Here is a 20,190-nt window from a genome sequence, read left to right as displayed (position 1 = left end):
ACTGCAGTAATGCAGTGATTTGTGCAATACCTCTAAAATTAGAAAGCTCCTCTTTAAGAGTGATGATGAAAAACTAGTTCATTAATTTATTACTTCTAGGCTGGACTAGAAGTAACTTACATCAGTAAGTTATCAGGGTCTCCTAAAAAGCCATCAGTTGGCTTCGGGAAACAAAGTGCTGCAGTGAGCAGTGAGAGTACTGACAGGGACTAGAGAATCGGTCTTAAGTAATCTTAAAGACCTCATACTACCACACCATCCCAATAGAGCACTTTGCCCTCATACTACTGGCCTACTTGTGGCTCCTAGGACATAAAGCAGAATGGGAGGCAGTGCCTTTAGCTTTCAGGCCGCTATTCTGTGGAACCAGCTCCCAGTTTGCATTCAGCAGACACACACCCTCTCTACTTAGCATTAAAACATTCCTTTTTGATGCAGCTCATAGTTAAGGCTGGATCAGGTGACACTGAGCCTTCACTTAGCTATGATGCAGAAGGGCTAGGTTGCTGGGACCTTCCCATCATGTAGTGAGCAATGAGTGATTGTTGCTCCTTCAGGTCTTTTCACTGGTCATGTGTTTGCACAATATTTCAAAATAATCACCCAAAATAGTTTCTAATGCTGAGAATGATTATTATAATTATAATTATGCACACAAACTACTTGGTGACATTTATGAAAAGATCATAGTTTGGATTAAGATTCACCTTCACAAAGTTAAACACATGATAGAATAACAGCAGGGTTGCTTTCAGAATGTGATGCTGCAGCAGTTAATGGGAAACAAGTAGTGGGAATAGTGTTTAATTTTTTCAAGGTGATGGAAACAGTGTTTATTTAATCACTTATTATTACACTTGGTTCTTTGTACTGCAGAAAGTTAGCCAAAGTTACACTGTCTAAAAACTAAAGTGTTAACAAAATGATAACTTATTAAGACTGCGGTCTCCTCAGATGTATCTTCAGACCCTGAGTCCAGAACCAGGGACGTCTATAGAACATGATGACTGAGGTTGTGGTTCATTTAAATACATCACATATTTGTAAAGATGAAATCCGTACAAAAACATCTACATCTTGGTTGAATATGAATGTGGACTGGTAGTTGTTCTTCTTGTGGGACTAACTTGTCTGAAAGACATAAAACAGAAACAGATGAAGAAACGATCATTGACAAAATAACATGTTTGAAATGCTGCAGTAGTTAAACACTGATACCCATTGCGCTCAGCCTCTTCAGTCGTCTCAGGAAGCTCTTTTCTTTTGGTTTCGGGAAGCAAGAAGCCGAGAAATCCACCTATCAACGTAAGGCAGCTGAAGACTGTGATGGGTATGACCGAGTGGTACATGGCCAACAAGTTCAGCAGTGGAGCCAGTAATCCACCTAATCTTGCTGATATGGATCCTAAAGATGTGGCTGTTTGTCTGAAACAGGAGGACAAAAGGTATACTCACTAAGTTGGTCTTTTTTTTTCAGCGTTCTTTTCACACAAGTTGTTCACAAACATGAATAAAAACTGTGACTGCTTACCTAACCGATGTTGGAAACAACTCCTGCATAAAGACCATACAAATAGAGCCAGCCCATATCAAGAAAAAACGAGACGCAACAGCTAAAGATGTGACAGAAATGGCGTAACCTGACATAATGAAATAAATAATTAATAAAAGTGAACATAAACATGATAATCAGACAAAAATAAAATGTATTTTGTGATATAACTAAGCTTTTACTATCAGGAACAGCGAGGATAAGTATGGAAGAGACTCCTCCGATCAGAAGGGTTGCTATGAATAATATTTTCCTCCCAAAAATATCCAGCAGCCACATGGAGAGTAAAACAGATGGTACTTCAAAAACACCATAAAGGAGTTGGGTTACAAAGATGCTCAAACCAAAGCTTTCCATGTCTAAGTACAAACTGTAGATGGAAAGGTTCACGGAAAACCTTTAAAAGAGAAGAGAAACACATTTAATCAGACACAAAAGTCCTGTATCATGAACCATTTATAACACATTTATGAATGGCCATTTAATCATCAAAACATCAAATTCAAAAGTCAAAATCTTACAATTTAAAAACAGCAACATGTTTTTGCATTGAAATATTTCCCTTTAATGTATTAACCTCACTATAGATGTTGAACTTACCATGACAGTATTATAATAAAGAAATATCTGGTCAGCAGTGATGATTTGAAGATGATTTTTATTCCTTCGTTATTCACAGAGTTATTCACTTCAATCTGTGGGAGACATAATGTTTATCGTAACACCATTTTAATACTACTGATAATAATGGAGATTTGTTATGCCTCCAGTGGTATTACTTTGAATCAAGGTAGAATTTCTTTTAGCAAATTTAGCACAAAAAAAACCAAATACACATTGATCAGGTCACCACTCTAGGCCTAACCCATCGACATCAACACCGTTTACACCTTCTGCAAATTTAGAGTGAGCAATTACCCTAACATGCATGTCTTTAGACTGTGGGAGGAAGTCAAACAGACACGGGCAGAACATACAGAGTCACTGTGTTGCCTAAATCCATATCTCTTGTCCTTAATATGTTGAATAATGAACATAATGTCTTCTCTATTCATGACTCTACTTTCCTTACTCAATTTGTTTATTTGATTAGCAACATTACGCAAAAAACACCAGGGACAGTTTAATGTCACTGGGTGGAGGGGCAGAGGCAGAGCTTAAAAACCTTTAGACACACCACCACCACCATTTGCATGAGTAATAGTGGAGGACTGACTCTTTAGTAGTCAGAGGTTATTGCCATCTTGATGAAAATGGCATAAAAGTCCATTATAAGAAAGCCTGTGCAAACTTTATTGAAAAATAATTAAAAGAATACCAGGCATGGTACCAAATCTAACCAGTGTTGGTCAATTTACTTGAAAATAGTAATTAGTTACTAATTACTGACTACTTCTCCAAGAAAGTAATTCCGTTACTTTGCTGATTACTTATTTTCAAAAGTAATTAGTTACTCTATTACTTAGTTACTTGTTAAAAACATGATACACAACCTCAATACATTATAAAGCAATAGACCTTTCGGCCCTGTTCTACTTTTTCTGCATAATCCATCATAAAAAATGGAATCAAATGAAAAAATTCTCTTTTTAAAACTTGTTTTATTAGTTTTAATCTTTTAACTTTATGCACATTGCATCAAGCAAAAATTAAATTATATGCAACAGTCTTTGATTTGAATAAATTGTTTAACTTTTAAACCTATTTTCTGCATATTCCAGCATGTAAAATGAAATAATTGTTTGTGTTTACACTTACTCTTTCAAATAGATGCAAGTAAAAAACAGCAAGAAATAAATAAAGTCAAAGGTTCGGCAGCACTAAGTCCTGTCGTTCTTAAATCGATTGTCACCTGTTTAGCAGGAGTGGGGCCGGTGGAGGTTTGGCCAGTGCTGCAGCGGTCATGTCAGTGGGGGGATCTGGGGATTTCTCTGTGAATTTCACACTCCTGTGGCAGGGTGCTCGGTGCTTGCACAGATTTGAAGTTTAATTTTTCGCTGTAGAAAGAAGTTGTCTTCCCACGCAGAGTGAACAGTGGTCGCTAATGTTTTTGTCATTTTTTATGGAATGAAGCTAAAAGTAATGTCAGGACATCCACGCTTTAAACGCTGCACGGTCGTACTCTAGCTCGCATTGTTGATCTACACATGTCTGTTGCTGCAACGGACGTCGTACGCTCGCACGTCAATGTCGTGAGACACTCTCACAAATAAAATCACTGTTTAGTAACGCAGCGTGCTTACGGGAAAGTAACAGAAATCGAATTACTTTTTTTTGCAATAGAAATCCCTTTCTTTACTTATTGCTTGAAAAAGTAATCAGATTACAGTAACCCGTTACTGCCCATCTCTGAATATAACACACTTATTTTGAGGTATTTTACAGGTGCCATCGATGTTCTTGAAAACTTCCCTGATGAATGTGATTCACTACCTTGTCCAGAAGAGACTCTGACACAGGGTGTTTGTTAATGGCTGCTGCTTTGACAATGAGCTGTTTGGCTTCTTCTTTTCTGCCTCTGCTTAACAGCCACCTGGCTGACTCTGGAATAAACCTGATAGGAAGAAAATTGAACTTCAAACAAACAGACATTTTGAAATGTATAAATAACTCAATAAATAGAGTGAAATACACACCATATGTAGATAATAAGCACTGCAAGCGGAACTGCTGTGATCAGCTGAGCCAGTCTCCAGTTTCGGATGCCATAGATCATACCAGCGAGGACGCACTCTCCAATTGCACTAAACAGCTGAGTCACACAAGCTCCCCATGATCTTTTGGACGTCCCAATCCATTCAGTGGCTGCAATAAGGAAAATATGTTAATTGTTTGTTTATTTTAGATTAAGACCTCAGCTCAAATGGAACAAAATAAATACATAACAACAAAAATAAGTAAAAACATTGCACATCAGCTGCTATGAATATCTCGGCTGACTGTACATATATTTTTCTATTACTGTTTTATACCTAATCAGACAGAACATCTCAGTGTGAATGGATAATGACCCAAACCAACCAACAACAACCCAAGAGTTTCTCAAGTATGTGTTTAGTTGAAGACAAAACCCCCTGTAGAAAGATGGACACAAAATTACATAAATGTGTCTTTGTCCTTTGTCCAACATCTTTATGTTTAGAAACTGATTATGATGATGAGATGATGATGAGATGAGATAGCCTTTATTTGTCAGTTGCAGGTCTTTTGCCCACAACCGAGATGACAGACCTTGCTGACCGTACATACAATACACAAACATCACATTGGGGAGACAGGTCAGGCTAGGTAGCGAGGAAAAAAACATCGAAAGGTGTAACACAAAAGGATATTGCAGGAATGCACAGATATCAACACACCATAGCACAATAAACACAGACAAGCAACATGGGAAAGTGTTCCAGTTTGTACATCTGATCTGGGACCGCTGCAATCTTCGACTGCGCCTCCAGCTGACCCGATGTCCACATCAGAGGGGAGGTAAGCGTTGGAGGTGGCGTTGGATCCGGGTAGGGAGGGTGATGCGTCAGTGAGTGCTTATCAGTATCAGTATATGTATGTGTGTGCGTGTCCATAGTTCAGCTGAGACAGTGTCCTTCGCCCTGCCAGGCTAAGTAAACAGCCTTCCAGCCAACCCAGGTGGCCTTGCATGGAATGAGAAGGAACAGACTCAACACAGTCGTTATCAGGGAGTTTTTGTTCAGCTTCAGCCTTGAGCCCACAGCTGGCGCCGAAGGGGTAGCCGGATTATGATGGTAATTTTTCATTTGCAACAACTCATGAGAATTTCAAGCTGTTCTTTAACACTCCGACACTGGTCTCTCAATCTCCCGTTGGATAGCCGCGAGTTTCTCCATGATGTTATTAACCTTCAGTTCCCTGGTCCTGTCATTCTTTTGCTCAAAGAGCAGATTCTGAAAACTCACGACTGCAGTCAGCTGTTCCAAGATGTAATCCAACTTCTACTCAGAGGTGTTGTTCTGAGTATTCACGGCAGCCACAAGCTTCTCCAAGATCTTATCCATGCTGCAGTCAGTGAGCCCATTCTGAGAAGTTGCGCCTCGTCCCATCATTTCAATCCCAGCGGGCAGCCTTGGGGGGGGGGTTTGAACAGCCAGTTCCGCTTTCTTAATTCTCTGATAAGCCAGCTCCGATCAGCAAGAACCCTGTTATCATGGTTCCGAATACGTAGATATCTTCAGCGTCCTTGATTGACAGTCCCGCCAGGCACATGACCCTCCATGTCTGCCACCCGTCCATCGTGTATCCGGCAGGGAAAGTCCCTCCAGGGCACTCGGGCTCTCCCGAGCCCAGACTTCTCGTTGAGAAAAGGGTGTCAATAGCATTCAGAGACCAGTTTACCAGGGAAAGTAATACAAAAAACACGAGACTAGACAAGGACATAAGAACTAAGCAGGGAAGATAAGGGAGAGGAGAGGAGAAAAAGTGCGTCCGCCTCCTCCGAGAGCCAGCAGAGTACATCTTTTGTCTCGTATGTAAATGTAAATATGTAAAACGGTCACAAAGGCAACAGTAAGATAAAAGTAAAAATAAAAATAATAAATGGGAAGAGGTGGAAGTAGAAAGTGTAAATGGAAAATTTGAGAAAATTGGAAAATTGGAAAAAATTTGGAAAATATCAGATCAGTACAGCCTTGCTGGACCTCTAAAACATTACAAGAACATCATCTTAGCTATTGAGAGAACAAGTGGCAGATTATTTTACAGTTACAACGATTGTTAGTTGCAAAGTTTGTGCAAAGTTAGTGTACTCTTCATACATAGTATGATGCTGTTGACTCGATATCCTCCAGCTCCAAATCCCACCAGAAACAGAGATACTAAATATAAGTAGACGTTGGGACAGAGAGCTGTTGTCACGGTGAATACAGACAACAGAACTGCTGGAATCTGAGTTGCTCGTTTGCGGCCGAACCTGAAACACCAAGACAAACACACAGGGATACATTAGCTTCTGTTATGATACTAAGCACACTAAATCACAAGAGCTGCTGGTTAATGTAGCATCATTACAGAGATAACAGTAATGCAATCATGTAAAAATAGTTTTTTATGGGACTCTGTGCAGTCATGTTGGAGTCTCTCGCTGTACTGGCCATATCTCGAGTTTTTTACTGGCCTATAGAGGTACAAGACATTCCTTTAATTGGAGAGGGTCATGAGTGACTAGAATAAAAGCATGCAAACAACACAAATATGCAACATATAAAAACAAACTAATAAATTACACATAAAACACACAGAACACAACATTAAATTACTTACACTGCTTGACAGGGGCAGCTGAATGAAGAAATAAAACCACTATGGTAGGGAACCAGAGCTAAGAGATAAGCTTCTTATATTTGCAAAGTTATATTTGAATAAAACTACAAGACCTTTGAAACAGGAGGCAGTTTAGCACACTGGTTGTCTTATGGCTAAAAATACAGCAGCCTGGGTTTGAGTGTGACCTTTGAGGGTGACCTTGCTGCATGTCTTCCCCTTTTCCCCTTCTCTCTTTCCCGTTCAATTCAATTCAATTCAATTTTATTTATATAGCGCCAAACCACAACAAAAGTCGCCTCAAGGCGCTTCATAACGGTCTATCCTGTCTACTGTCTACCCCCCCCCCCCCCAAAAAAAACAAAACAAAACAAAACAAAACAAAACAAAATAAAACAAAACAAAAACACAGCACACATGCACAAACACCTCGTACGAACTGTCAAGCACAGCGGTGGAGGAGTGACGATGATTGTTTTGTAGCCACAGCATTTGGCCATCTTGCAATCGTTGATACAACCATGAATCTTTCTCCATACCAAAGCATTCTTGAGTCAAACGGGAGGGCAACAGCTGTCCAACAGCTAAAGCTTGGCTGAAATAGTCATGCAACACAACAATGATCCCAAGCACAGAAGCAAATCTACAACAGAATGACTGAAAAAGAAAAGAATCAAGGTGCTGCAATGGCCCAGTCCAGACCTCAACCTGATGTTTGACCTCTCTTCTTCAGTTCTAAGAGCGAATGGTGGAGAGTCCCAGATTTTAGGCCTTAGTGGGAGTTGTCAATTAAGGGGGTCGTTGACCCATTATTGATCACGTGCCTCAGCAAATGAGCTGAGGTGTAAAAAAGAGTGTGGTGTCATTATCAGCAGAGGTTTTGGATGAAACCATGTGAGACCTTGCCTCATCCTATCATGTGACCTATTGAGATCAACTGACGCAAGATTTGAGTTGGCATTAAGGCACCTGGGAAGGGATCTCAAAACTGGATTGTAGCTAGCAGAGAATTGGTGCAGTAAGCCACCCCCTCTGTTCAAAGATGGTCATTCACAGTGGACATAGGTGGCTTCTTTCACTCCTCTTTCAAACCATGTGTCTTGGTCCTTTAGATGCAGATGTACAGCTCAGTCTCGTCCAGTAGAGGTGGCTCTTCTATGTTGTGCCATGGGTTTGTCAAGTGGCTCTGTGGTTTTTCCTGTGTAGAGGTCTGAGCACTCCTTGCTGCACTGCACAGCACACACTATGTTGTTTAGTTTGGGTTTGGGAGTTTTGTCCTTGGAATGAACCAGTTTTTGTCTGAGTGTGTGCATGGGTCTGAAGGACACTGGGATGTGCACTTCTTGAGAACCTTCTATAAGCACGACATCTCAGTGCATCCCAGTGCATCCCAGTGCACTTTAAACCCAGCCACAATAAAAATAAATAGGTCACTAAGATAAAGGTCACTATGATTACTATGTTACTATGAGCTGGATGGCTGGAAACCTACACAGACGTTTCTTCAAGTTATCTCCTCAAGATGGTTCTGCAGGCTGCTGAATCATCGGGCGCATGATTCCTGTAGCACAATCTCTAAAACTATTCAGACTTATAGCAAAACCACTCACTGAGTTTGCAAAACTAAAAGCACAAAAACTGCTTTGCACTCAGTTTGCATTGTGTGCTTAGTAGATGATGGCTTGTGTGCACTGTTTGATACGGAAACACCATTTTTACGAAGGTGTGAAGAGTTAATCCAGCTGTGTTCGCTTTTGCAAGAGAACTACAATGTTTTGATTATTGGGTGACAGGTTTTCTTATTTGTGTGAAGAGTTTTGCAAAATTAGCCAATAGTTACAATAAATGTGCTTAAGCAATCAGAAAAAACTGTAATACTTTACAGTTTTTTCTGACAATGCGCCAACTGCACACTGATGGTATGAATACAAAACACATCTGGCTTTTGCTTTCTCTGTGCACAAGGTAGGCCATGTCAGTTTGAGCTCATACTTCTGTCATAGATCCATAAGCATAGAGGGATCCAAACTTCAAGTACTGGTGTACTTGAAACACATCAAAACAAACACAAGTGTTCATTTCCAAGTATAGGATTATTTGCAATCGCCATAATGACTATATGGGTTACTTGGTCTGCAGTGAACATGCTTCCTCTGCCCCAGCATCTGGTCATCTAGCAATTCTGTAAAGTAACAATTTCAGTATTTTTACATCAATGGTATTGGTGTGTTTCTCATTGGCATATGGCAGTGCTACAAATCTTAGTGCGAAGTGACTGTACTCACCGATTCTCATTTCAAGATGTCCTTATGGTACTTGCTACAGTGTAGCGGCTCGAGTTAGGCTGGACCCGTTGGCCAGCTACCCTCAGGGTCATTCCACGGTTGATTACATGGTCCACTATTGTAGCTCTGATGTCATCAGTGATTCTATTTCTTACTCTTCCTACCCTTCCTCTCACCCCTCCTCATCTTCCTCTCCTCCCTCCTCGTCTTCCTCTTGCTCCTCCTTGTCCTTGTCGTCCTCTTCATCCTACTTCTTCACCTCCACGTCCTCTTCCTCGGCCTCCTCTACTTCTCACTCTTTCTGCTCCCTCCATTGTACTCCGCACACACAGCTTACCTGTATTATAGTGCTTAGGCTGATTGCAAAGTGAACTGATTATCTAAGAAAGTTTTGACATGTGAAAGTGTGCCAGACAGTTGGCAAATTAGTGTTAATGATAGCCATACATGTGTATACTTTTGCTAGGAGTGTGTTGGAAATTTGGTAATTGAGTGTTGTGCAGTGAATTGTGCCTACAGTTTTGCAAAGTGTGTGTTACAAAATTGCAAACTGAGTGCAAAGCAGTTTTTGTGCTTTTAGTTTTGCAAACTCAGTGAGTGGTTTTGCTATAAGTCTGAATAGTTTTAGAGATTGTGCTACAGGAATCACAGTTAGGGTTTAAGCATTCAGAAAAAACTGTAACATAAGGCAATAGAGTACATACTTAAATTATTTATTGATTTATGAAATACACATAATAGATTCCATTCTAAGTCTAATCCAACACAATTGTGGAACATTCATGTTATAGAAACATTATAATATTTATTTGGTAACTGTCAGCTCATAGTCAGAATGTAAGATTCAGAGAATCTGGAGATATCTCTGTGCAATGCCGAAAATAAGTTTTTCAAATGTGTTGTTGCAGTCAAATGCAAAATGAGCAAATATTTTCCTTAAAATAGCATTAATTTAATATATTTTCTGTGTTTCATTGGGAAAAAAATACAGGTTTATTAGATTCGCAAATCAAAGCATATGACTCAAAATTAGTATTTATTTTTGAAGTTAGTGAAAATATTTATTTGATAAGCTGTTGCTAAGGTATCAAACCTAACAAATTAAAAGAGACATTTGTTTTGTGAATGTGTTAACAGACAAAAGTTATTCATTCAGTGTAAAATTATAGCAGTGATGCACTGTCAGGACAACCAAGGCAAGCTCTGCTTGTCCTAAAAATAGACATAAATAAAATGTACCAAAGTAAAGCAGTCACTCACTTTTCATCTCAGACATGATGGATGCATGGAGCTTTATGACAGTGCTTGTCATAAAGCTCCTCAACTGTTTGCCTCTTGTGGCTGCAGTTGCCTATTGTCACTGAAAGCTCTGCTTGTTTACTGCTCATAGAAACTGTGGCTCTCTCTGCTTTACAGCTGCGTCTGGCTTCCATTAACAATGACCTCAGCTTGGTAAGATGTGCTATGGTTTCTGGTGCTATGCACGTGTGCAAACAGCTGGTCTGACAGTAACCTGATGAAAAACCAGCATGGGAGGCAAGCTGCTGCTGGCTCTGCTTTTACTGCTTTGAGGTCAATTACAATTTACACTCTGTATGGAAACATAGTAAGCATTACCAAGCAAATGAGCTTCAATGCTTTATCTGTGTAACAGGTGGGTTTCTGTTTGCGAACGTGACCAACACATGTGATGTAGAGAATACAGAGCGTGGAAATTTTAATATACTTTTTTGAAAAGGCCTGTGTTTTTGAACTCATCCATTTAATGCAGTTTTCTGCAGAATAAATATGAATAATTGTTTTGACTTGTAATATTTTATGCACAATTATACAGTAATAAAGGTTTATGTGTATAGAGGTATTTTCAAGATTTGCTTCTTTTCCTAAAGGAATGGTTTGAAACATTTCTCAGTCACTCATCTTTTTCAGCTAATGGTAAATTATTTTTGGTAATATAGCAGATATTTATTTATTTAACTGTAGAAGTATTAATATTTTACAATTTTTCAGCCAGGAAGGAGTGCAGAAAGATGAAGATGTTTATGTACAGTGTAGACTGTTAGTGCAAACAATATTTTTTAATCTGATATGACTGAGCTTGTGAAGTTGCAAAATAATGGAGGAAGATGTTTTCATGTGTGTGTGTATTGGAGTGGAGGGACTGTATTCGCTTGCCTTTCCGTAAAAAGCTGCCATATTTCTGTATTTCGGTGCAAAAGGAACCATGAACTACTGCAAGGAGCACACTTACGATTCAGCAAAAGGTCCAAACATGAGGGAACCAACAAGAACTCCAGCCATGAATACTGCTTGAATCACTTCCACCAAGCTGGCCTGGCCACACACTAGATCAAACTGTGAAAACAAATAAATATAATAATAATAACAATAACAATAATAAAACAAAAAAAATAATTAATGTAATGTTTCATGGAGGTGAGAGATCTACTGAACAACAAATTTCACTTACATCAGTGACTATGGTGGCTTTGTAGAGCATGTTCCCATACACCCATCCATCCTGGCACCCTGTGGTCTCATTGAGTCTGTACTCTCTGATAGTATCAATGTCCCAGCTCACTGGGACAAACATCTCACACTTGCTGAAGGTCCCATCCTCCTCCCGAGGCACGGTCAGGTTGAGCTGCTCCTCTGAGGTCAGGTTAGGAGCAGCACTGAGGATCCAGTCTGTGCTGCAGTGTCTGTCTGGATCTGATTGGATGAAAACAAAACTGGCAAAGAGAAAAGTCTGAACAAAGTTTGGAAAGCAAAGTGCAATTAGAGTGATCTTCTGGAATAATCCAAATTCCCCAATGTTCCTTAGAATCTCTCCAAAGTCTGTCATTTTGAGCTTGATGGTGAAGGTCTGAAAAACAAAAGAGCTGCAGCGCCGACTCATACAGTGACTGTTAATCTTTAACCCAGCTATATTATCTTTTTAGCACACGGAGCTCATTATTTAAATTTTTTTTTACCTGAACATACTGAACTGCTGTCATGTCACCACATTCAGGGCTCTTTCAAAAGTCATTACACACACACATAAACACAATTTCTGATTTTAAATCTGCTGCTTTAAATCTAAAATCATCAGGCTAAAGCATCTCTGAGTTAGTAGTAAGCACTGAACAGAGCGGAGTGATAAAGTGGTGCCTTCATTTGCAGTTTATTTACATTTTTTAAGTTAACAGACCTAAGTTTCTCTCAAACCAGCAGTTTGAACCGCAAGAGTCAGACCTTTCTGTTTAAATCTATCCAGAACACTGAAGCTGACCTCTGTCAACATACCTAATTAGAGGTGAAAATATGCTTTTTCTCCTTGACTTCTTATATGTGTTCAGGGCCTAATGTGCATTTTCTAGTTTTATTTTAGGAAATCTAATTCTCATTGTGTCTGTAATGAGAATTTAGTCCAGTGTGATCAAGGGAATGAATCCCAAAGTGCATCTTTAAAGGGAATAAACTCAATTTAAAAAAATATATGATGACTGCGTGACGTAATTAATGTATAACATGTATCACAATTACTTTGTGTGTATTATAGGAGACACTGTACTAGCTGCAAAAGACTGTGAACACAGTAAAACTGTGAAGGAAAGCAAAAATTATACAGTAAATAAAGGCTTAAGCATTCGCTGGGTGCTGGTCTTTAATCTGGGGAAGTTCTGCTCTTTCTCCTCACTCCTGTAAAAAAGCTGACCCAAAAAAGCAGAGAAAGAGTAATGCTCTGGCTCAGAATCTGATTTTGAAGAGGTGTTGTTGGGTAATGTAATAAAGAGCGTTTGCTTGTAATCAGGAATGATCATACAGTTTATAACGTATGTGTGAACACTGAAGAGGTCAGTGAATAAAACTGTAACTAAGGTGAAACTAAAGGATTGTTCGCTTTATGCCGTGTCAGCACACTTAAGGTTTACTCAAGTTGTATACACTGCTCCACTGCAGCTGTTACATACATTTGCAAAACCTACATTTAAATACGTAATGGCCATATTCAAATTGTAGTTTTCAATACTATGTATGGCTATTACTCCCAAGAATTGACAGAATTATACCCAGTTAACAGATTCAGAACACTGTCTATCTATTTGCAGTCTCCTACGTGTAGAGTAAGTACACCTACCCAGCTGATTGTAACACAAATGTCAAATCAGCCAATCACATGGCAACAACATGGCAAAGACGGGCTGCTAAAGTTCAAATCAAGAATTAGAATGGTGAAGACAGGAGAAGTAAGTGACTATATATTCTGCATAGATGTTGGTCCATCCCTTTATGACCATAGTGTACCCAGTTTCCAATAGCTGCTTCCAGCAAGATAATGTGCCATGTCACAAAACTGATATATATGTGGTTATATATATCAGAGGAATGTTTCCTTGTTGAATCAATGCCATAAAGAATTAAAAGTGTTTGAAGGCAAGGTGGTCCAACCTGGTACTAGTAACTTGTTCCTCATAAAGTGGCTGGAGTGTGTGTAAAATCAACACTGACTTGAAGTCTATAGATTTTATGTGGTACACATTGTACATTGTATATCCTCCACACATTATATCACCAGCCTGAGCTTATTACACATGGCAGGATGGATCCATGCCTTAATGTTGTTTACATTAAATTCTGATCCTATTATCTGAATTTCTGCATGTCTCAATAATGTAGACAACATTTTCCAGTCATTTTCTATTCAAATTGTACTCTGTACTGTACTGTGTGATCTTCTTTAAGATGTGATGAGTTATGCATTCAGAGATGCTCTTCTACCTTGTTTGTAATAAATGGATATTCCAGTTATTGTTCGCTTCCTACCAGCTCAAAGCAGTTTGACCATTCTCCTCAGACCTCTGACATTAACATAGGAGAACAAACCTCTTAATTTTGTTTTTGAACTGAAGAAGCCTCCTGGATGAGAGGTGAAGCATTGTCATTAAACTTAATGAAATCCAGACACTTCCTTTCCATCCAGCCTTATGTTAGAAGGGGCACTTGGGCCAGTAAAGTATCATTACTAAAAGTATTTTTATGAATATGGGTTATAGTTGTGCTAGAATTTTTTTTTTTAATTCAGTAAAAGGGACTAGATGTTACAATCCCTGATAATCCATTGCTTTAAATGGAGAAAATCTTGAGGGATGGCTGTTATGAGGAAGGGCAGCCCAGAAACTTTACCAGTGGCACACATCGTTGTGTGCCTCAACCTTTGGTCTTTTACCCAACCTAATCTGCCATTTTTCCTATATGATATTTGCATAATCAGTGACACTAGCACCACTGACTAACAGTGCCCCCATAATCATTAATATGCAAATTGTCATGACCATTGATCAATGACCAGGAGTACAGAGAGACCTGGAGAATGGCTGCAATCACAGCATTGTAGGATAATGAAAGATGTGCCCTTAGGCCCCCTCCTTGATTCAGAAATGGTCTTTCCCTTTTGAAATAAATGGCTTCCTTGACTCCCCACTCAAACCAGTAGGTGTAAATAGACTGCAGAGTCCTGGCCTGACGAGGTGGCTCTTCTGTGTTGTGCCATCCGCTTAGCCAGAGGTTGTTTGGTTTCCCCGATGTATAAATCCTGCCAATCCTCCTGGCACTTAACAGCGTACACTATATTACTCTTTTTGTGGGTGGACCAACTTTTGAAGCAGCACATTTTGGGGTTTGAAAGCCACAGAGACCTGGTGTTTAGAGAAAATGTGTCTCAGCTATTCTGATACTCCTGACACATGGGATCACTAGAGGTTTTTGCTTAGGCAGCAGTTGTCCTCTCTCCTGGATCACTTGGAGCATTCTCTATGAGCTTTCCCAGCTTTGACAAATGCCCAGCTGGGATAACCACATTTACTCAGGGTCTTATTGATATGATGTTTTTCGGCTTTGCTGGCCGCTGTATCTGTGCCGATGGTGTTCGCTCTGTGTTGTAGCGTCCTGATGACACCCAGTTTATGCTCCAGTGGATGATGAGAGTCAAACCTTAAATACTGATCCGTATGCATCGGTACACATCAACTTTAAATGTCCCCCATTACTGACAGGGTAGCCCAGGGGTCAGCAACCTTTAAGACCCAAAGAGCCACTTGGACCCGGTTTCCACACAAAAGAAAACACTGGGAGCCGCAAATACTTTTTGACATTGACATACCGGTACTATGGGAGCCTTGACCTGACTTTTAAAAAAATAATTGGAAAAAAAGCACTATGCTGCTAAAAGATGAAAAATACTGCCTAAATATGTATTTTACCTGGTTAATGTGTGTGGCGGGGCGTGGTCTGCAGCACCGCTGCAGGGGAGGCGGACGCACCTGAGCGGCACCCGCAATCACGCCTCGCCTCGTTTACGTCTGTGCTATCTATGCTGTTGTTGGTATGTGTCGGGCTGTGAGCTGAAAAGCTACAGCCGGCTGTATGCGTACAGCAACCATGTGTGAAAAGTGGTCAATAAAGAGATGCTGAAAAGCATGTTCATGGAAACATCGTCGGGTCTGCCGTGGTATGTTTACAATGCGACTTCTGCTCCTGAACCTCTGCGCACAGCGTCTGCAAATCGGGGCTGTACTTTCATCTTTACTCAGGACTGTAAACTGTCATCTGTGAGGCGTGAGCGGTGTTTGTTTTTAACATAGTTCATGGTGGAGAATAGCTGCTGACATAATGTGGATCCGAAGATCCATAACTGGCCTACCTGGGGCTGAAAGTCTCGATAATTGCACGGCGTTTCGGCGAGTACACCGGCTTCTGCGAGTGTGACGCTTATTTTGAGCGATGAACAAAATAATAAAATATAATTTTATTTTTATATTTCAATGTCGCAATAATCTTCCAATTTAGATCTACAAGTTAAAAAAAATAACTAACATAAATAAAATACACTTCAGCTAATTACTTCTAATTTATTTTCCCAAACCACGCAAAGCCACACTATAAGGACTAAAGAGCCGCATGCAACTCCGGAGCCGCAGGTTGCCGACCCCTGGGGTAGCCTGTCATTTTTCACATCCTCCCTGGTGAACTTGATGCGTTTGTCCACTGATTATTTACTTGTGGCACATCCTGAGATTTGATTTTCACCCAGATTTTAAGTTCAAGTTCAAGTTCAAATTTTATTCGCCACATGCAGTGGCAGGTTGCCCTGCAGTGGAATGAACCCGCCCCCCGACCATACACAGACAACACAGACATCACATGGGGATACAAGTCAGAGAGCGGTTGCATTACAGAAAAAAACACTGAAATATACACTACAATGGGAAAGTACAAGAGGAAAAAAAGAGACCTCTGCTCATGCTGGGCTATAGGAGGACAGCATGAGAACAGGAAACAAAAAAACTCCTCTACACAGAAAGCACATACAGTGGGGCAAAAAAGTATTTAGCCAGCCACCGATTGTGCAAGTTCCCCCACCTAAAATGATGACAGAGGTCAGTAATTTGCACCAGAGGTACACTTCAACTGTGAGAGACAGAATGTGAAAAAAAAATCCATGAATCCACATGGTAGGATTTGTAAAGAATTTATTCGTAAATCAGGGTGGAAAATAAGTATTTGGTCAATAACAAAAATACAACTCAATACTTTGTAACATAACCTTTGTTGGCAATAACAGAGGTCAAACGTTTACTATAGGTCTTTACCAGGTTTGCACACACAGTAGCTGGTATTTTGGCCCATTCCTCCATGCAGATCTTCTCGAGAGCAGTGATGTTTTGGGGCTGTCGCCGAGCAACACGGACTTTCATCTCCCGCCACAGATTTTCTATGGGGTTGAGGTCTGGAGACTGGCTAGGCCACTCCAGGACTTTCAAATGCTTCTTACGGAGCCACTCCTTTGTTGCCCGGGCGGTGTGTTTTGGATCATTGTCATGTTGGAAGACCCAGCCTCGTTTCATCTTCAAAGTTCTCACTGATGGAAGCAGGTTTTGGCTCAAAATCTCACGATACATGGCCCCATTCATTCTGTCCTTAACACGGATCAGTCGTCCTGTCCCCTTGGCAGAAAAACAGCCCCATAGCATGATCTTTCCACCCCCATGCTTCACAGTAGGTATGGTGTTCTTGGGATGCAACTCAGTATTCTTCTTCCTCCAAACACGACGAGTTGAGTTTATACCAAAAAGTTCTACTTTGGTTTCATCTGACCACATGACATTCTCCCAATCCTCTGCTGTATCATCCATGTGCTCTCTGGCAAACTTCAGACGGGCCTGGACATGCACTGGCTTCAGCAGCAGAACACGTCTGGCACTGCGGGATTTGATTCCCTGCCGTTGTAGTGTGTTACTGATGGTGACCTTTGTTACTTTGGTCCCAGCTCTCTGCAGGTCATTCACCAGGTCCCCCCGTGTGGTTCTGGGATCTTTGCTCACCGTTCTCATGATCATTTTGACCCCACGGGATGAGATCTTGCGTGGAGCCCCAGATCGAGGGAGATTATCAGTGGTCTTGTATGTCTTCCATTTTCTGATGATTGCTCCCACAGTTGATTTTTTCACACCAAGCTGCTTGCCTATTGTAGATTCACTCTTCCCAGTCTGGTGCAGGTCTACAATACTTTTCCTGGTGTCCTTCGAAAGCTCTTTGGTCTTGGCCATGGTGGAGTTTGGAGTCTGACTGTTTGAGGCTGTGGACAGGTGTCTTTTATACAGATGATGAGTTCAAACAGGTGCCATTCATAAAGGTAACGAGTGGGGGACAGAAACGCTTCTTACAGAAGACGTTACAGGTCTGTGAGAGCCAGAGATTTTCCTTGTTTGAGGTGACCAAATACTTATTTTCCACCCTAATTTACGAATAAATTCTTTACAAATCCTACCATGGGAATTCATGGATTTTTTTTTCACATTCTGTCTCTCGCAGTTGAAGTGTACCTTGGTTGTCCACAGTACAACATTATAGAGCACGTGACCAGCAACAAGGTTGGGTAGGGGATGAGGAGTAATCCCAGGCAACACAGCAGCCATCCTGCCACTGCGCTGACTCTCCAGTGCGGGCCCAGACCCGCCTCGTGTTCCCAGGAGGCAACAAGCATCGAAGGCATTGGAAGGGGAGGGGGGATGTGTGAGTACTTATCAGTGTAAGTGTATATGTGTCCTTTGCCCTATCAGGCTAAGTAAACAGTCTATCAGCCAACCCAGGTGGCCTTGCATAGAGTGGGAAGAATAGTCAACACACAGTCGTTATCAGGGAGTTTTTGTTCAGCTCCAGTCTTGAGCCCACAGCTGGCGCCGAAGGGGTGTCCGCATTATGATGTTGATGTTGTTGATTTTTCTTTTATGCGAGCAGCTCATGAGAATTTCAAAGCTGTTCTTTAACACTCCAACACTGGTCTCTCAATCTCCCGTTGGGAAACCGCGAGTTTCTCCATGATGTTATCAAACTTGCGTTCCGTGGTCTTGTCACTCTTGTGCTCAAAGAGCAGATTCTGAGACCTCACGACCGCAGTCAGCTGTTCCAAGATGTAATCCAACTTTTGCTCAGAGGTGTTATTCTAAGTATTCACGGCAGCCGTAAGCCTCTCCAAGATCTTAACCATGCTGCACTCTGTGAGCCCATTCTGAGAAGTTGCGCCTCGTCCCATCGTTTCAATCCCAGCGGGCAGCCTTGGGGGGGTTTGAACAGCCGGTTCAGCTTTCTTAATTCTCCGATAAACCAGGGCCAAGCCAGCTCCGATCAGCAAGAACCCTGTTATCGTGGTTCCGAATAGGTAGATATCTTCAGCGTCCTCGATCGACAGTCCCGCCAGGCACACGACCCTCCATGTCTGCCACCCGTCCATCGTGTATCCGGCAGGGAAAGTCCCTCCAGGGCACTCAGGCTCTCCCGAGCCCAGACTTCTCGTTGAGAAAAGGGTGTCAATAGCATTCAGAGACCAGTTGATCAAATCCATAATTCTCTTATAGGTTTTAGAGAACAGACTGAGAGAGAGTGTTCCAGGGAAAGTAATACACACGAGACAAGACAAGGACACAGAGGCTAAGCAGGGAAGATAAGGGGAAGGAGGAGAGGAGAAAAGTGCGACTGCCTTTGCCGAGAGCCAAACGAATACCTGAACCAATAACTTGGTGTTCCCAGGTAGGATAACAGAGCCCTCTTTTCCACTTTTTCCATGTAAGTGTTGGCCACAATGGATGAAACTGGGAAACCCATGGCACACCCATCTTTCTGCCTGTAGTACTCACCCTTGTATGTGAAATATGTGGAATGAACACAGTTCCAAGAGCAAACAAACTTGGTCAGTGCTGAGAGTGGTCCTGTTGCTGAGATTGGGGTCATCCTGTAATCTCTTACGAACTACCGGCCTAGTCTATCCCAACCCCACCCTGTGACCACCTGGACCACTTTGAACTTAAAATGCTGGTGAGCCAGATACCACCGCATCCATGCGGTTGAGCCATTGCAGCAAGGCATGATCCGAAAAGAGGATGAAAGGGCAAGAGGTAATAACAAAGATAGTTGACTGACAGTGGATGGCCAGGCCTTCCTTCTCTACAGTGCTGTACCTGCCCCCCTGCTCTGACAGGTTTCATGCTGATGTACACCACTGGAACAAAACGCCCCCCAGCCCTGTGTTTGGGGCATCAGTCTGAAGAATAAAAAAAGAGGGATAAGTTAGGCATCTGGGTTCCCCACAGAGACCCTCCTTCCCCCGCACAAACGCCACCTGGCACTACTTTGTCCACTGGGGCACCCTTCCAGGTGAGGTCGGTTAAGGCTCCACAAAGCCTTTATGGTGAAATAATGTTCTTTCCACTTCAGGATTATGGCTCCAACAGTGCAAATTCTTCTGTAACCTATGCCATCAGTATATTTTGCAGCAATACGGTTGCAAATATCTCGAGGGAGCTTATTGGTTTTATGCATCAAGAGATGTTTCTTATGTGACACCTTGGTAATGAGACACCTTTTTATATCAGTTGGGACTGAACCAGCTGATATAAATGTGCACTAAGTGGCAGGGTTACTTTCTAATTTCCAATAGATGTCAGCTGGTGTCATGCCATTTCCCATCTCCCTTTCTTTGTGTGTTCAATACTTTTTTCCCGTGTGATTTCTCATTATTAAACATAA

At 41.3% G+C, this 20,190-nt stretch overlaps 1 protein-coding gene across 1 annotated transcript; it reads right to left on the bottom strand.

The window, feature by feature from the left end:
• Positions 1–827: 827 nt before the first annotated feature.
• LOC308383640 (solute carrier family 22 member 13-like) lies at positions 828–11,968 on the bottom strand (the record flags this gene model as incomplete). Its single annotated transcript, XM_080861683.1, has 10 exons — positions 828–1,131; positions 1,219–1,425; positions 1,532–1,640; positions 1,735–1,949; positions 2,153–2,247; positions 3,986–4,106; positions 4,189–4,357; positions 6,334–6,488; positions 11,375–11,478; positions 11,594–11,968. 10 exons carry the CDS (start codon positions 11,966–11,968, stop codon positions 1,071–1,073), a joined length of 1,611 nt encoding a protein of 536 aa, XP_080717809.1. The 3' UTR covers positions 828–1,070.
• Between the last annotated feature and the right edge of the window lie 8,222 nt (positions 11,969–20,190).

This window comes from Rhamphochromis sp. 'chilingali', assembly GCF_963969265.1.
Source record: "Rhamphochromis sp. 'chilingali' genome assembly, chromosome: 16".
Classification (NCBI taxonomy): Eukaryota; Metazoa; Chordata; class Actinopteri; order Cichliformes; family Cichlidae; genus Rhamphochromis; species Rhamphochromis sp. 'chilingali'.
This window is presented reverse-complemented; position numbering and strand designations above follow the sequence as displayed.